At 48.3% G+C, this 13,718-nt stretch overlaps 4 protein-coding genes across 4 annotated transcripts; 2 read left to right on the plus strand and 2 right to left on the minus strand.

Moving 5' to 3' along the window:
* The first annotated feature begins 1,193 nt into the window (after positions 1-1,193).
* Positions 1,194-6,542, plus strand: BDBG_00942 (RNA binding protein). The gene is made up of 2 exons (XM_002627988.2): positions 1,194-2,175; positions 2,734-6,542. Exon 2 carries the CDS (start codon positions 3,062-3,064, stop codon positions 4,835-4,837), a length of 1,776 nt encoding a protein of 591 aa, XP_002628034.1. The 5' UTR covers positions 1,194-2,175; positions 2,734-3,061; the 3' UTR covers positions 4,838-6,542.
* On the minus strand, positions 1,485-1,727 carry BDBG_00941 (uncharacterized protein; the record flags this gene model as incomplete). The annotated part of the gene is made up of 1 exon (XM_031720120.1): positions 1,485-1,727. One exon carries the CDS (start codon positions 1,725-1,727, stop codon positions 1,485-1,487), a length of 243 nt encoding a protein of 80 aa, XP_031576143.1.
* A 44-nt stretch (positions 6,543-6,586) lies between the features above and the next one.
* Positions 6,587-9,114, plus strand: BDBG_00943 (uncharacterized protein). The gene is made up of 2 exons (XM_002627989.2): positions 6,587-7,404; positions 7,678-9,114. The coding sequence occupies exons 1-2, from the start codon at positions 6,844-6,846 to the stop codon at positions 8,359-8,361; spliced, it is 1,245 nt and encodes a 414-aa protein (XP_002628035.1). The 5' UTR covers positions 6,587-6,843; the 3' UTR covers positions 8,362-9,114.
* On the minus strand, positions 8,458-13,086 carry BDBG_00944 (osomolarity two-component system, response regulator SSK1). Its single transcript, XM_002627990.2, has 3 exons — positions 11,342-13,086; positions 10,449-11,131; positions 8,458-10,322 (listed from the first exon to the last, which is right to left on the minus strand). The coding sequence occupies exons 1-3, from the start codon at positions 13,035-13,037 to the stop codon at positions 9,726-9,728; spliced, it is 2,976 nt and encodes a 991-aa protein (XP_002628036.1). The 5' UTR covers positions 13,038-13,086; the 3' UTR covers positions 8,458-9,725.
* Between the last annotated feature and the right edge of the window lie 632 nt (positions 13,087-13,718).

Consider the following 13,718-nt stretch of genomic DNA (forward strand, 5'->3'; position numbering starts at 1 on the left):
CTCTCAGGCACGGACAGTTTGGTGCCCATCAAACATCTGCCAGACAGGAATCGTAAATGGAAGACCCCCTTCTTCGTCAAATCAACTCATCTTATATTAGTCAGGCTTCCACGGTTGTTTGGACTGCTCTTAGGGGTTATAGAGTGTATCCATTCAATTATTGATAACAAAAATTCACAAACGCATACATATAACAGTTAGCGTCAGGATTATTCCAAGTTTCAGGAGTCGGAACTCGTCCATGGATGTACGCACCGGCCAGAACAATCCACTTTCCCCTCATTAGCTAAGAAGGCTGAACCTTGATTGGAAGGGGACAGGTGCATACTCATTCCAACGGTTGGGTTGGGTTCAGTTAAAAGAATGACTGGGGATGAGTTTCATTGGGTTCAACAGATCCCACCAAGTTCCAACAACGGGTTTCTTTATCCGGTCGACCATGAACTGAGAGGAATAAAACTCGAGATGATCGAAATTCCTCGCCGTGTACAGATCTGTAAAGCGGCCGCGAGATCTCTTTCTAGTCGTCGAACATGTTAAAGCACGAATGAGAGGAGAGGCTCCGTCTGGTCCCCAACCCCTAAGCTGGGGGCTTCCCCGGAAAACCTTGGAGGACAGGAGGGATCGTCTTGGCAGGAAAGAAGCAGGAAGACGCAAGGAATGGCACAATGAATCTGCAGATGTTATCAAAAGAGGAAGTTTGGGGTTGGATACGCGCTGTTGGTCAACTTCAAATGCATTTGTTGAAGCCATCCGTTGTAGATATGGTTTCGTCCGTATGTCAAGTGCTCATAGATTCGGTGGAGATATGTCTTCAGACGGTCAGGTGAAGGGTTCATCTTATCTCGCGGGGCCCTTCTTAAGTGTTAAATTTTTTTCCCTAATCGTTTCTCTGGGGTGTTGCACATATATGCGGTTATTTCATGTAGTTCCCATGGGCAAGGAAAGCATCCCCAACGTCATCTTCACTGGATGATAGCTGGGTGTCGAGAGACAGTGAAGTTGTGCAGAACGGGCTGGAGACTACTTTTTAACTCAAAGGTGCGCATTGTTCCAGGTTACTGCGATGATGGCCACCATCCTTGCGCTGTTCCATAATCGGTAAACTCCCAGGGCATCCGGAAGTATTTATTTTAAACCTTAAGCATTTTGCACCACGCAACAAATTTTACAAAAGTGGACTCAGCAGAGCCATTCGGATCCTACTCTGTAGCAGTTCTGGAGATCTACAGCTATCGTTAGTTTTTACTATCGGGCTATCAGGTCCTCTATCGTTCCCCATAACTGTCCACCCGTCACCCCTAAAAGGCGCCTAGACTCTAGGCTCCCCCGCGCCCGGAGTAAGCCTAATGGTGTACCTAGGTAACACCCATCGCCACTAAAGATTCCTGCCTGCGGAGAACCACCAATTTCGCCGCAGAGCCTCTTCTTCCTCTCATCCTCCCATCCATCTTCATCCTGTGTCAACCACATACCATACCTCTTCATCTCTCCATCTCCACATCTCCTCGTCTCCTCATCTCCTCATCTCTCCATTTCTCCATTTCTCTCTCCCCATCTTGCCATCTTGCCATCTCGCCATCTCCAAACTCCAGCTTCATCTCCAAGTCGCGCTTTTCTCTGCATCGTCCTCCCTCTTCCTCCAACCCCATACGCTCTTCCCACCAATCCGTCCCAATTTCCGTACCCTCCCTCACGTAACCCCCTTGGATCGGCCACCTAGCCATCGCGCCAGCCAACCACATTCGCTGTGCTGCCAACCCTGCACTCTAGCGGGCGCAGGAGACTGGTAACTGCACCCAGACACACACTTCCAATCACACTAGCAAGTCTTAGCTGAAGCAGCCAAGCAGCAGCCTGTCCTGCCGTCTCTGCTCCCAGCGCACTTGTCGTACCTTTCTCCGACCTTTTCGATCTCGGCTCTCGCTCGTCTGGGCTCGAAGCTTGCGCGATTCCAACAGTGACTGTCACCTCTCCGAATAAGAGACAAGCCCATCGAAAAAATCTTCCGGCGCACCTTAACACTATTCCGCCATTATTATTCTACCAATAACATCGGCACCGTGTCGCCCATCTTCAATCACCACCCTCGCGCATATTTATTCGACTTGCTATTGGAGATCCATCTCTCAGAACCCAGTTGTTTTTCTGGCCCTGGGTCAATCTGGAACCCTTGTTAGTAGTCCTCGTTCCTTTCTTCATCTTCAACCTGACCCAACTCTCCCCATTGTTCGCATCCGCCCTCTTGTCTGCACATAGCCTTTCTTCTCCTTTCTTCCTTTCGCTCTCTTGCTCGTTTCAGCTCTCAAATCGCTCTTCATATTTTCCCCGTTTATTGTTCATTTTGTGTCATTTTTCTTGCGGTTCCTTCTACCAAACACACCTCCCTCCCCGAAAAAACGGGCCAAAAAAAGCGAAAGAAGCCCCCTGTACAACCTTCCATTGGATTCATCACCCGATCCTCGTCTTCCTATACCGTCACGGTCTCTGCTCAATGTTGAGTTCGGAGCGCGGCATCTTCCTTTGGCTTCCCATTTTGTTATTGCAGCTATCTTACGCTATCGTCCTCATCGCATCGCTTTGTTGATTTGGATTATCTGTACACCCAACGCATCTTTACTGGATCCACACACACTCCATTATTCTGCAATTCCACTTTATTCGGTCTATCGCTCATTGTCAATCACTTGTATTGCGATTTTCAAAGTTATAGTATTGACATTTGCGAAACAGCTACCTTTCTCAGCTCGACGTCCTCTAGCGATGCGCAGAAGTTCTTAACCTGTTCGTCACACCAATCCTACGCCGACCAGCCTCCTATCTCCTTTCTCGCGTCGAGTCTGACCTTCGATCCTCCTCGAACTCGATTTAAACAAATTTCTCGAATTATACTACAGCTTCTTACGATCGCTTCGTATTGCTACTGTTTATCAACCGTGAGACCCATCAATTTACGCGACCCGCGACACCTTCGCGAGGATCGTCCTAAAGGAGAAAAGGGGACTTTCGACTTCCTCTCTACGCCAGCACGTTCCTTGCCTTAAGCGTCTTTATATCGACCATGAGCAACGGTCAGTCGAACCAGTCGGACGCAATGTACAATAGGCCAACGCTGAAGCGCAACGGCTCCAGTTCTGCCGCAATTTCCCATCTCCCAGTCTCCACACCCAACGGCACATCCAACATACACAACGCGAGTATACCCGAACCATTCTCTCCTGTATCATCTCAACCATCATCGACCGCTTCCGCAGCTTTTAATACCATGCTTCCGCCGATAGGCCAGCCGTCATTGCATCTTGCAGAAATGGATGCTGGTGGAAATGGCATGCCGAATATGAACGGCATGAGTGGAGCATATCCTACTAAAAATGTTAATGGCGGCACTGTTGCTGTTCTTTTGCGACGTTTAGCACCAACATACAGCAACGAGTTGCTGCACGGGCTACTTACATTTTCCCAACACTTGGTCGATTACGCTTTCGTTCCGAACGAACATCCTGAAGACGGCCAGTGTCGCTCTGCGATCGCACGTTTCGAAACGAGAGCCGCAGCAGAGGAAGTTCGGAACGCTCTCCATGGCAAACTGAACAGCACGGGTGAAGCTAATATGATCGTTGAAATTCTTAATGCTCCATCTGCCTCCCTTGTGCGCCGCAATACAATCGACCATGCGTCAAGCCGCGCCCTGTCAAACTCCGCGTCTCAAGTTAGCGCTCCGCCGTCCCTAACGCGCCAGACGTCGCTTTTCAATGGCGCCTTCCAGGCTTTCGAAAGAGCAGGGAATAATGAGCTTCCAGCGCCAGACGGAAATTCTCAACTCACATCCATATTCTCCCCTCAGTCGCCGATCGAAAATTCAATCAGTGATCGCTCGTACGGCTCCGGCAAAATGATGATCAAACAAGATCCTGACGAAGATACCGGCGACTTGTTGAGTGACCCTGTTGGGTATGCCCGGAACGGACCTTCTAATCCGGTAGCTTTGCAGCGGCGGTTGACCAACCCACCAGTCCCTCTATCTCACTTCGCCAGCCTCTCGTTGTCGACAAATGTTGGTACTCCCATGCAGCAATTGGGTGGCACTCGATCGAATACGAGTATTGGGACTCCCACCAGTACAATGCCACCCGGCCTTTCATCTACAATAGTACCAAATTCTGGATACATGCATGCTTCTCAATATCATCGGGTAAATTATCCACCCGTCAACCCAGCCGATCAGAACCCTCCTTGCAACACCTTGTACGTGGGAAACCTCCCACATGATACCTCAGAAGACGAGCTGAAGGCTTTGTTTACCAAACAACGCGGATACAAGCGACTCTGCTTCCGGAATAAGCAGAACGGACCCATGTGCTTCGTCGAATTTGAAGACATCTCTTTTGCGACCAAGGCTCTCCATGAGTTGTACGGATACCAATTGTCTAACAGCGTTAAAGGCGGTATTCGCCTTAGCTTCTCCAAAAACCCTCTCGGGGTCCGCCCAGGCCCACCTCCTGGAATGAATGCAGTGCCCAATGCTAATGCTGGGAAATCGACAAATGGCAACGGAATGCCACTCTTCGCAACAGCAAACACTTTCCCACCTGGATTGGGCATCCCTCCTGGTTTCGCGAGCACAAACAATTCGATCAATCCACTTATGGCCGGCATCAACAACGCTGCAGCCAACACCACCTTTAATAGCCACTCAGTGTCGGGGCTCGGGATGAACCCTGGCACTATTGGGACATCACGTTCGCAGGCTCTTAATGGCGGACCTGTCGGCGGAGTGGCAGGTCCAGGTATGGCAAACATGAATGTCACTGCTTATGCTGATTTCATGGGCCGATAGATCAAAGCATATAAACGCATCTATATAATGTTTTGCATGTGTGATGAGTACTGGAGCGTCTGGCGTTATGGAACACTGGACTCTACATGTTAGATCGTCATGCGACGCTGGCCTCTGCCTCTTTTGATGTTTTGCCCCATGCCACGACCCTTTTTGTGCTTTGATTTCCACTATTATATTTTTGTTCTTGAGTAAATTTCCACTTTTGTTTTATACTTGCATCGATATTTATTTGTCTCCCTCAGTTTATTTTTTGCCATTTTCTCATAGTTACAGGCTTATTCTCGGGGCTATTGACCACTGCATGGAATCTTGAAGGAAGGAGCGGCTATTTTATTGTTCGGGATTAGCGAGAAAGTGCATATTGCTCCGGCGCATTTTGCTTGTGCGCGCTTGGGCCTTGCTGGAACTCAGGAGGACTCGTTCCCGTTCTCGTTTACAACCCCCCCCCCCCCCGCGCGGACAAAAAAGGGGGTTGTAATTTGGGTCTTCTTTTCGTGGCCGGCTCCTTTTACCTCTTTATTGCATCTCATTTTCTTATTTCCCAAATTTTGCGTCTGTGTCGCACTACGAACATCATTTTCTCCTTGTCCATTTACCCTTTATCCGTTTTCTGCCTTCGCAGATGTTTTCTGGGGTACATCATTTATTTTGCTGAGCCAGCCCTATTATTTTTCAAAAATTATTCCCCTCAAAAATTATCCCCCCTTTACACGCAACATCATTTTTGTAGCCTTCATTTCAAGCGCGTCGATATATTTTTTTCGTGGGATATTTTTCCTTCTTTTTCTTATTCGTCGATGACCTCTTCCCCCGCTCCTCTCCGCCCCCCAAATGAAAGAAGAAAAAGAAAAAAACACCTCGAGAGATTTGCCCATTTCACAAAGCGGCCATGTTAAGGCGTACATATTAAACGATTGTGTTTTACTTGTCTGTTTCTTGGCGTGGGAAAAATGGGCCTCTGCAGGATACGTATACGAGAAGGATGATCAGGAATCTTCTCGTGCTGGATTCATGGATATTTTCTTGTTTTTTCGTGCGCCTTTTATTATTTTCTGCTGCAAGGTTCGGTGTTTTTTTTTATTTCACTTGTTTTGCTTGCTAATTTTGTGGCCATATCTGTCTCTATCTCTCCAGTTGTATTCCCCTCCAGCATTTGCGTTCTTACTACTCATGTCTCCCCTGCTGGTTGGCATCCTATTTATTTATCATTGCCTCATTCATCTTGTCCAGCTTCTTTTATTACATCTTTAAAAAATCATTATTTATACAATGCGCTACACAAACTTTTGTTCCACACCCTTTGAACCTTTCTATACCATACCTGCACACGCGGCGCCCCTTTCATTTTCAATTTCTAAAAAATTTCCTCTTCCCCTGCCCTTCTATTTATGGAGTCAAATTCTCACCAATGGCATGATTATCATATCATCTCCCATCAGCAAGTGATTACTCTTCCAAATGAAACAGAGAGATATGGATACTTGTTGGATCAATAACTTATTTTCCCCTTCAGCATAGCTAGGCTTATAGTCAATGATCTACACAGAGACGCGGGTCGCTGAAACATTTTACGTTTGCTTTATTGCCATTGGTCTTCTTCTTTTCAGCTTCACTTTCATCATCCTCCGTATCGATTTTTGGCTCCCTTATAATGAATTTCGAGATCCATATCCATCGGTGTACACTTTGGTGCGACCTCGCCGCTAATGAAAATTGCGCTAGTCCTCTTTCGAACTGCTTCCACGTGATCACCTCAACTGGAGAAAAAAAATTGCTTCAAACAATTTCCACCAGTCCACTACATCTCCAATCTCCAATTCTACCCTCAACCAACTTGTTCAGGCAGCCATTGAACCTCCCAATCATTCATTTTACATATCCTCAATTGGCTGCCTTAACCCCTCTCTACCCATTTTTCCCGCCCAGTTTTCACCCCTTTTGTTGTAGAACGCTCCATCCAACCTCTTCTTACACTCACTCACATACACACATCAACACACAAGATGCCTCCTCGGCTAGGAGGCCTGCGACGGCTGTCTTGCAGTCTTACATCCAATCCCTCACCTTCTCAATCATCAGCCCCCTTGTGCCTCTCCTTCACCCTCCTCCTATCCTCATCATCCACCACCGCCCCTTCCCAACGCCGACTACAACATGACGCCGCCGCTGCTCCAACGCCCGCTGAGCCCCAGAACGACAAAGATGAAGAAAAGCGGCGAAAAGTGCATATGTGGCTAAAGGGCCCGGGTGCGGTGTTTAAGAACCCAAAACCGGGCAGCACAAACTATATCAGCGCCTATAACAACAATGGCATGTTGATCCGCTCCAAGGAGGGCGGCAAAGACACAGATGCGGAAACGCTGGAAGACCTTAGACCATTCCCGCTTAATCCGACGTTTGTGAGCGAGTCAGTTCTCAGTGAGGATTTAAGGAATGAGATTCATAGACAGGTTGTCGAATATGGGAAGTCGCCTAGAGAAGTTAGTGTTATGCATGGGGTGGATTTGAAAAGAGTTGCAGCTGTGGTTAGGTTGGTGGAGCTGGAGAAGAAATGGGTTGCAGAGGTATGTATAGTTTGTGTTTTCTTTTCTCAAGTCGGTTTCATTTTATCTGCCTTATATTGTCCGCCTCCCTCTTCTATACTTTGTCATGATGAGCAAAACAAATTCGATTAGTCTTGAAGACTCCTAAATTCCCATTCTGGAGAATGCTTACTTAAAATTTAAATTACAACTCTCTGAGACAATACCTTTTATTATCTACAAATTTCGGAGTTTCATGGTCATAACCACGAGTTGATCTACTTGAAACAGCCTTGCTAACAGCCAATATAATAGAACAAACCTCGCGCAATCCCGTACGCTCGGGCTGTACATCAGATGATCCCTACGACACCCTTAAAAAAATACCCTGAGCGGCCTGTTCCCCACGAATCCATAAACGATCTCCCTGTCCACCGTCTCACAGAAGCTCAAATTTTCCACCCAGTCTCAGAATCCCGACAATTCACCCGCGTCGACGCAGGGCGCGTCTTCTCCGCCGCACCCGCCCTCCCCCACGCCTCCGCCAACACCCCACATAATACCCCAGAAGCCATCGAAAAAGTAACTCACAACCCCCACATGATCGAAAAACTTGGCAAACCCAACAACGAAGAAGAAGTCCTCCAACCCGCAGACTACCGAATCCCACACCCTCACCTTGTCGCCTTCGCGCACGACCGGTTCCAGAGACCCGGCGAGTACCGGGAGCACAAGAAGCGGTTTGCGGAGCGGATTGAGAGGGAAGCGGCTGCCATGCGGAAGCGGCAGGAAGTTGCAAAGGCGAAGGAAGAGGCAAAGATGACCCGAATCCAGCCGGAGGGTAGCCGCTTTGAGTTCCGGTTCAGAGACGTGGTGGTATCTCGCGAGACGACTGGGATGGATGGTCGTGGAACGAGCGCGCCTGGTCGTCGGTATGGTGTGCCTAGTTATGAGAGGAAGAGGGGGGCTATAAAGATACCCACCAAAGTGGAGGTTTAAATGCCGGGGAATTTCGATCCAGGCCTTTTTTCTCTCTCTTTTTTTTTTTTTTTTTTCATTGTATAACTCATTTTATGTATTATGCAATTGTGTGTGCGCAGCTGCGCTGTACTGTGTACAATAAATACCTCTGTTCCCCCTTCTTGTTTTCATTGGGCAACACACAGGATTGGACTGGCTGGGAGGTGATTAGGATATCATTTTATTATTATTATTATCATCATAGTTTCTACATCTGTCATGAGCCATAGAGTTCAAGAAGATGATCAAAGCCCCGCTAACCCTCCTCCTCACTTGCATGTATGTACGATGATCCTGCTCGATTCGACTTTTGCTTCAAGTCGAATTGCTTTGCTGCTTGAAGGGTAGTAGTAGGTAGAAAGATGAGCATGGCAGGCATATAGAAGGGAATAATCAGGAACTAAATGGAAAGGGGAAAAAAAAGTGCGCAGCAAATCTATCTACACTTCTTATTGTTTGAGTGATTGCCAGAGAAGGAATCGGAAAGAAAAGAGAGAAGAAGAAAAGAGAGAGCAAGAGAAACTTGAAAGAGTTGTTGTATATAGTTCTTTTAGGCAAACGCAAAGCAGAACAATAGAAAAAAGAAAGAGAAAGAGAAAAGAGAATATAAACAACTAACAATAAGAAACTCCTACCAACAATAGTAATATATAACGATCAAATATTCCCAAGCCATATGTATATAAAAGAAAAAGAAAAGAAAAAGAAAACAGAATCATGCCAACATTTACTACACAAACCATTCAAAATCATTCTCTTAAACCGCTTTCTTTTGCTCGGAATGAAAATCAAAACAAACAAGGTAGTCCCGCTGGAATAGGATGGGGTGGGAAAGAAGTTGAAAAAGAAAAAAACGAGAAAAGGAATTTCCCACAAGATAGGTAGATAAATATGTAAGTAGGTAGATAGAACGAAACGAATAGAAAGCAAAGCATCTAGGGGGGAAACAAAAAAGTTTCCACGGTCATTTTTCTTTTCCTTAAAGAAAACAACAAGAGAAAAAGAAAAAAGGAGGACGCTCCCAACACCAAAGCATGGCACCTTAAATTAATCAAAATGAGAGACGGGGAAAGGAAAGGGGAAGGAGAAAAGAAAACATGATTTTGAGAAAAGGGACTGGGGAAGTCAGAGTCTCTCCTGAAGAAAACACAATAAAGAAGAAAGAAAAGGAAACGAGACAAGAGAAAAAAGGGAAATCAGGAAATTAAAACACACTAAGTGAACAAAAGCAAGACGGGAAACTGAATTAAAATCTCTCTTCTATCCCCTTCCCCCCATATCCTCTCTCTGTTGCAAAAACAAAACACGCCAAATCATATCGTATATAAAAATTTCCATATTCGTTATACTTTCGGTATCCTGGGCGACACACCACCGCCACTATTCCGATTCGTCCGCTTGGTACCTGAGGAATGCGTGCTTGTGCTACTTCTTGCACCAGGACTCGTCGCGTCCAGCTTTGAAGAACCATTTGCGACGCCAGTTATCGCTGCTGCTGCTGCTGATGAGGAGGCATTGGAGCTAGGCTCTTTCGCAGGAGTAGATGCTGGTACTTGTTTGATGGGATTGGCAGAGATTACCGGGGTGCTGCTGTCTTGGCTAGTTGAGGCTTCGTTGGTGGTTTTATGAGCATTATGATCGTCGATGGTAGTATGGTTGTTGTGAAGGCTGCTGCTCACGGTCTTTACACTCCCGCCGTTCCCGCCGTTGGAGCTTACATGGATATTCTGGTGGGACTTCTTGTGTTGGAGAGGAGCGGATTCACCGGTGGGTTCAGGGATCGTTGTTGTAGTTGTTGTCGTCGTAGTAGTAGACACTAGAACTTCTGGGTTTTGCTGCTCGTCGAATTTTCTCCATTTTCTCCATCCCTCGAAATCAATTAGGGCTTGCATGCATCCCCACTCGGTTACTTTTTGTTCTAGCCACACCATATTCACGGGCTACGGTGCAGTTTTCCTTAATGTCAGCATAGGGTATTTCGCAGTTGATAAATAAGGAAAGTGGGAAAGAGGAAATTTCCAAGAGTAGTGGTAGACGTAATAAGGGAAAGGAGAAACACCCCCCACCTTGGTCAAGAAATCATTGCATCCCGCAGCTAGAGCCTCATTTCGATCACTCTGCAAACTGCTAGCCGTCAACGCAACGATGATAACAGGACTGTTAAACGCTTCTGGGTTCTCCAGCTTATCCTCGGGCCTGAGGGTTTCCGGGCATCGGCTATGTCTACCCTCAACCGGTGAGCTCGGTGACGAGGAAGACGATGAGCCCTTTACTGCCGGGCCCGAAACAGTCCTCGAGAAAACTCCGATGTTATTGAGTCGTTCATATCGTCGGATTTCCTTGGTAGCTTCAAGGCCGCTTAGGACTGGGAGCTGAATATCCATTAGGACTAGATGGAACCCGCCGGCTCGCCATTTGTTGACAGCTTCCCGACCATTCATTGCGGTAGACCACCGCACTTTGAGGCGTTTCATGAATGCTTCGAGAAGCCTGAGGTTGATAATGTTATCCTCCACGATTAAGACATTGATAGGAGGCACGGTTCCGTCTAGCAGGCTCGTGGGAAGGGAGCCATTGGTGCCGCGGTTTTTGACCTTCCGTAATTTTGGGGCTGGGCGAGGGGAAGACGTGCGAGCTGGTGGAGATGTAGCATCTTTCTGTGGTTGTTCGGGTGAGGGAGCGGGAGGGGTTGACGTGGATGGAGGTGGAGGAATAGGGGACATTGCATTTATTGGCGCAGTGGTAGTATCTACAAAATCAGAGACAAGACAAAAACACGCAGAAAAGTGAAAGTTAGCAGACGTCATACTGATAAAGAAGAAGAACGAGGAGGAAGGTAGAAAATAAAAAGTAAAAATAAAAAAAAATAAAAATAAAAATAAAAAAAATAGCTTAAAAGAAATAGACTAGTCGACGACCCTGACGAACTCTAGACGATACGGAGAAGTCGTAGACGTACCGGCCAAGTTTTGATTCGGGGACGTAGACACGACGGTAGGCGAAGCAGTAGGTTGGCGGCCGTACTTGGGGCGAGATTGAAGTTGATGCTGGTGCCAGGAGCCACGACTCCCTGGTGAAGGAACTGGAGGGAGTTGTCCGGTTGTAATTACAGACATGGAATGCACGGGGGGGGCGTGATGGGAGCTAGCTGCGCTGGCATTGGAAGCGGATCCAGAAACATTGGATGGAGGAATCATTGCCATTGGAGGGAAATACTCTCCCGATTCTCCTGGATGCAGATCATCTGAGTGGCAGTAGCCAAGGTTATGTTGTCGGGGTGAAGGTTTTGGAGTGCGTCGTTGAGGAATTTCAATGATCAGTGCTTCGTCCACAGTTTGTCCACCTGGGTAAAAAGTATCCAATGTGCGGCCCACGGGTTCCTCCGGGCCAAGGACTCGTTCATGGGAGCTCTGTCTACTCGAAGGTTCCCGCGGAAGCAGTTTGATAATGATATCCGGAGAGTCGAAGGTGCGGCCAAGGGAATTGCTGTATTTCTTCAAGATGACATCACGCAGGTCATCGACCAGATCCTCCTCTGTGACCGCTACCAATGTCGGGGAGGAATTGGGCCGCTTAACCCATATCTTCCGATTGATCATGTCTCGGTGAATGGAAGGGAGGCCGCTGGAGAAATAATCCCCACCGGCCGATGGAGACGGTTCGAGGAGGGTGTTTATTAGTCGCTGCTGGGACGAGGGGACCAGGGATTGACGGCGGACGGCAATGCTTGGCCGGGCAACCGGTTTGACGGAAGTAGGGGTGAGTTTGATAGATGTACCTGCAGTGGATAACGGGGTATTGGAACGGCGAGACTCATCAACAAAGTTCAGAGATGAGGCGGATGTTACGGAGGAGCGAGGGTGGGCCTGACGAGAAGAGCGGAAGGGGGAGGAGCCCTTGTCCTTTGAGAAGGCTCTGGAGAGGGAATATGCTTCCAAAGGACGATGTAGTAAGCGGTCTTCTTTTGGGTCCAGAGCACGCGAGCTGCTTGAGGAGGAGCGGGCAGAGGATTCTGCGTCGAAGCCTCCTTCTGCGGCAGTGGAAGATTGGAAACTGACAGCCGGGAATTGGTCGACGTGCTCAGCTATCTCCTCATCGTTGTCTCTAGGCTCCGTGGGTAACGGGTGCTGCTGCTGCTGCTGCTGCTGCTGATCTGGTTGGGTTGAATTGGTTGGGGCTGCTTGATCCCCAGGCTGCAGTCTCCTCGCCGCTAACGGGGAGAGCAGGTCGGAGCTGTCATCTGTTGGGCTGATGGGCGACGAGGAGGCGGAGAAGCGGGAATTTACGGCGGAGCGAGGATGAGGGAGGGGGTGGAGGTGGAGCTGGGGTTGGCGGCGGTGGTGGTGGTGGTCGCCGTCTTGGTCAGGGTGGTGGACTTGGTAGTGGTGGTCGTGCTCGGCAGGTACAGAGGCAGGCGAAGCACCGGCAGCAGGATGGGCATTGGGATTGGGATTGGGATTGGGATTGACGAGATTGCTGGTGGCCGTTGGGGTGGTTGTGCTGGCGGTGCTGGCGGTGCTGGTGGAGGTTGTGGAGGTTGTGCTGGTGGTGGTGCTAGGGCTGGGAGAGTTGGGCACGACAAAGTTTGCGGAAGACCAGGAAGACCGACGCAGCAGTTTGGCCGTCAACCGCGACAGTCGACGCTCTCGATCCATGGGCTGGCGGCTGGGGGCAAACAGCTACCCGCGGCTGGCAGCTGGAGAGCTCGCTGGGTAGAGCCTCTACCGCATCGTATGGCCGTCTTTTCTATGAATGATGTAACATATATGCATGCATATATCTCTAGAAGGCAAGAGGAGCAAGTGTGGGGGGATGGGAGAGAATAGGTTTGTGAGAATCGCGGGATTTCGTCCCGTCAACAGTTTACAAGGAATAGTTAATAAAGGGCGGGCGGGATGAGGAGATTTCCCGGTGGGTATTTAAGCTAAGATAGCTCGAGAGCTAAAAACTATCGCTAACAGGGAGCTGAGCTGTCTGACTCGGGGATGGGATGGGATGGGATGGGCGCACTGACTGGATGGAGTGAAGAATAAATAATAAAGAATGAATAAAGAATATAAAGAATATAGATAAAAGGATGGTCAGGCACCGCGAATATTCAACAGCCAGAGAGAGCAACTGTCACGGGTAGTAAGCAGCAGCAAGTCGCGTGGCCCCTCTCCGGCAATAGAATACAGTGACAATAATACAGTCAGTCAGTCAGTCAGTCAGTCAGTCAGTCAGCCATAACAGAGGGCACAAGGAGAGAGTGAATGTGTTACTGTTGTTCTGCTGGAGGAAGAGGAAGAGGATGGGGATGATATGGTAGTTAATATGATGAGATGGTTGTTGATATG

This window comes from Blastomyces gilchristii (genome assembly GCF_000003855.2).
Source record: "Blastomyces gilchristii SLH14081 genomic scaffold supercont1.2, whole genome shotgun sequence".
Classification (NCBI taxonomy): Eukaryota; Fungi; Ascomycota; class Eurotiomycetes; order Onygenales; family Ajellomycetaceae; genus Blastomyces; species Blastomyces gilchristii.

Bases quoted from the DNA above. Each gene is read 5' to 3' on its own strand.
- BDBG_00942 (XM_002627988.2), top strand. From the start codon at position 3,062: ATGAGCAACGGTCAGTCGAACCAGTCGGACGCAATGTACAATAGGCCA.
- BDBG_00943 (XM_002627989.2), top strand. From the start codon at position 6,844: ATGCCTCCTCGGCTAGGAGGCCTGCGACGGCTGTCTTGCAGTCTTACA. The intron at 7,405-7,677 runs GTATGTATAGTT...CCAATATAATAG, and splicing joins AGAAGAAATGGGTTGCAGAG to AACAAACCTCGCGCAATCCC.
- BDBG_00944 (XM_002627990.2), bottom strand. From the start codon at position 13,037: ATGGATCGAGAGCGTCGACTGTCGCGGTTGACGGCCAAACTGCTGCGT. The intron at 11,132-11,341 runs GTACGTCTACGA...CTGATTTTGTAG, and splicing joins CCCGAATCAAAACTTGGCCG to ATACTACCACTGCGCCAATA. The intron at 10,323-10,448 runs GTGGGGGGTGTT...ACTGCACCGTAG, and splicing joins GCAATGATTTCTTGACCAAG to CCCGTGAATATGGTGTGGCT.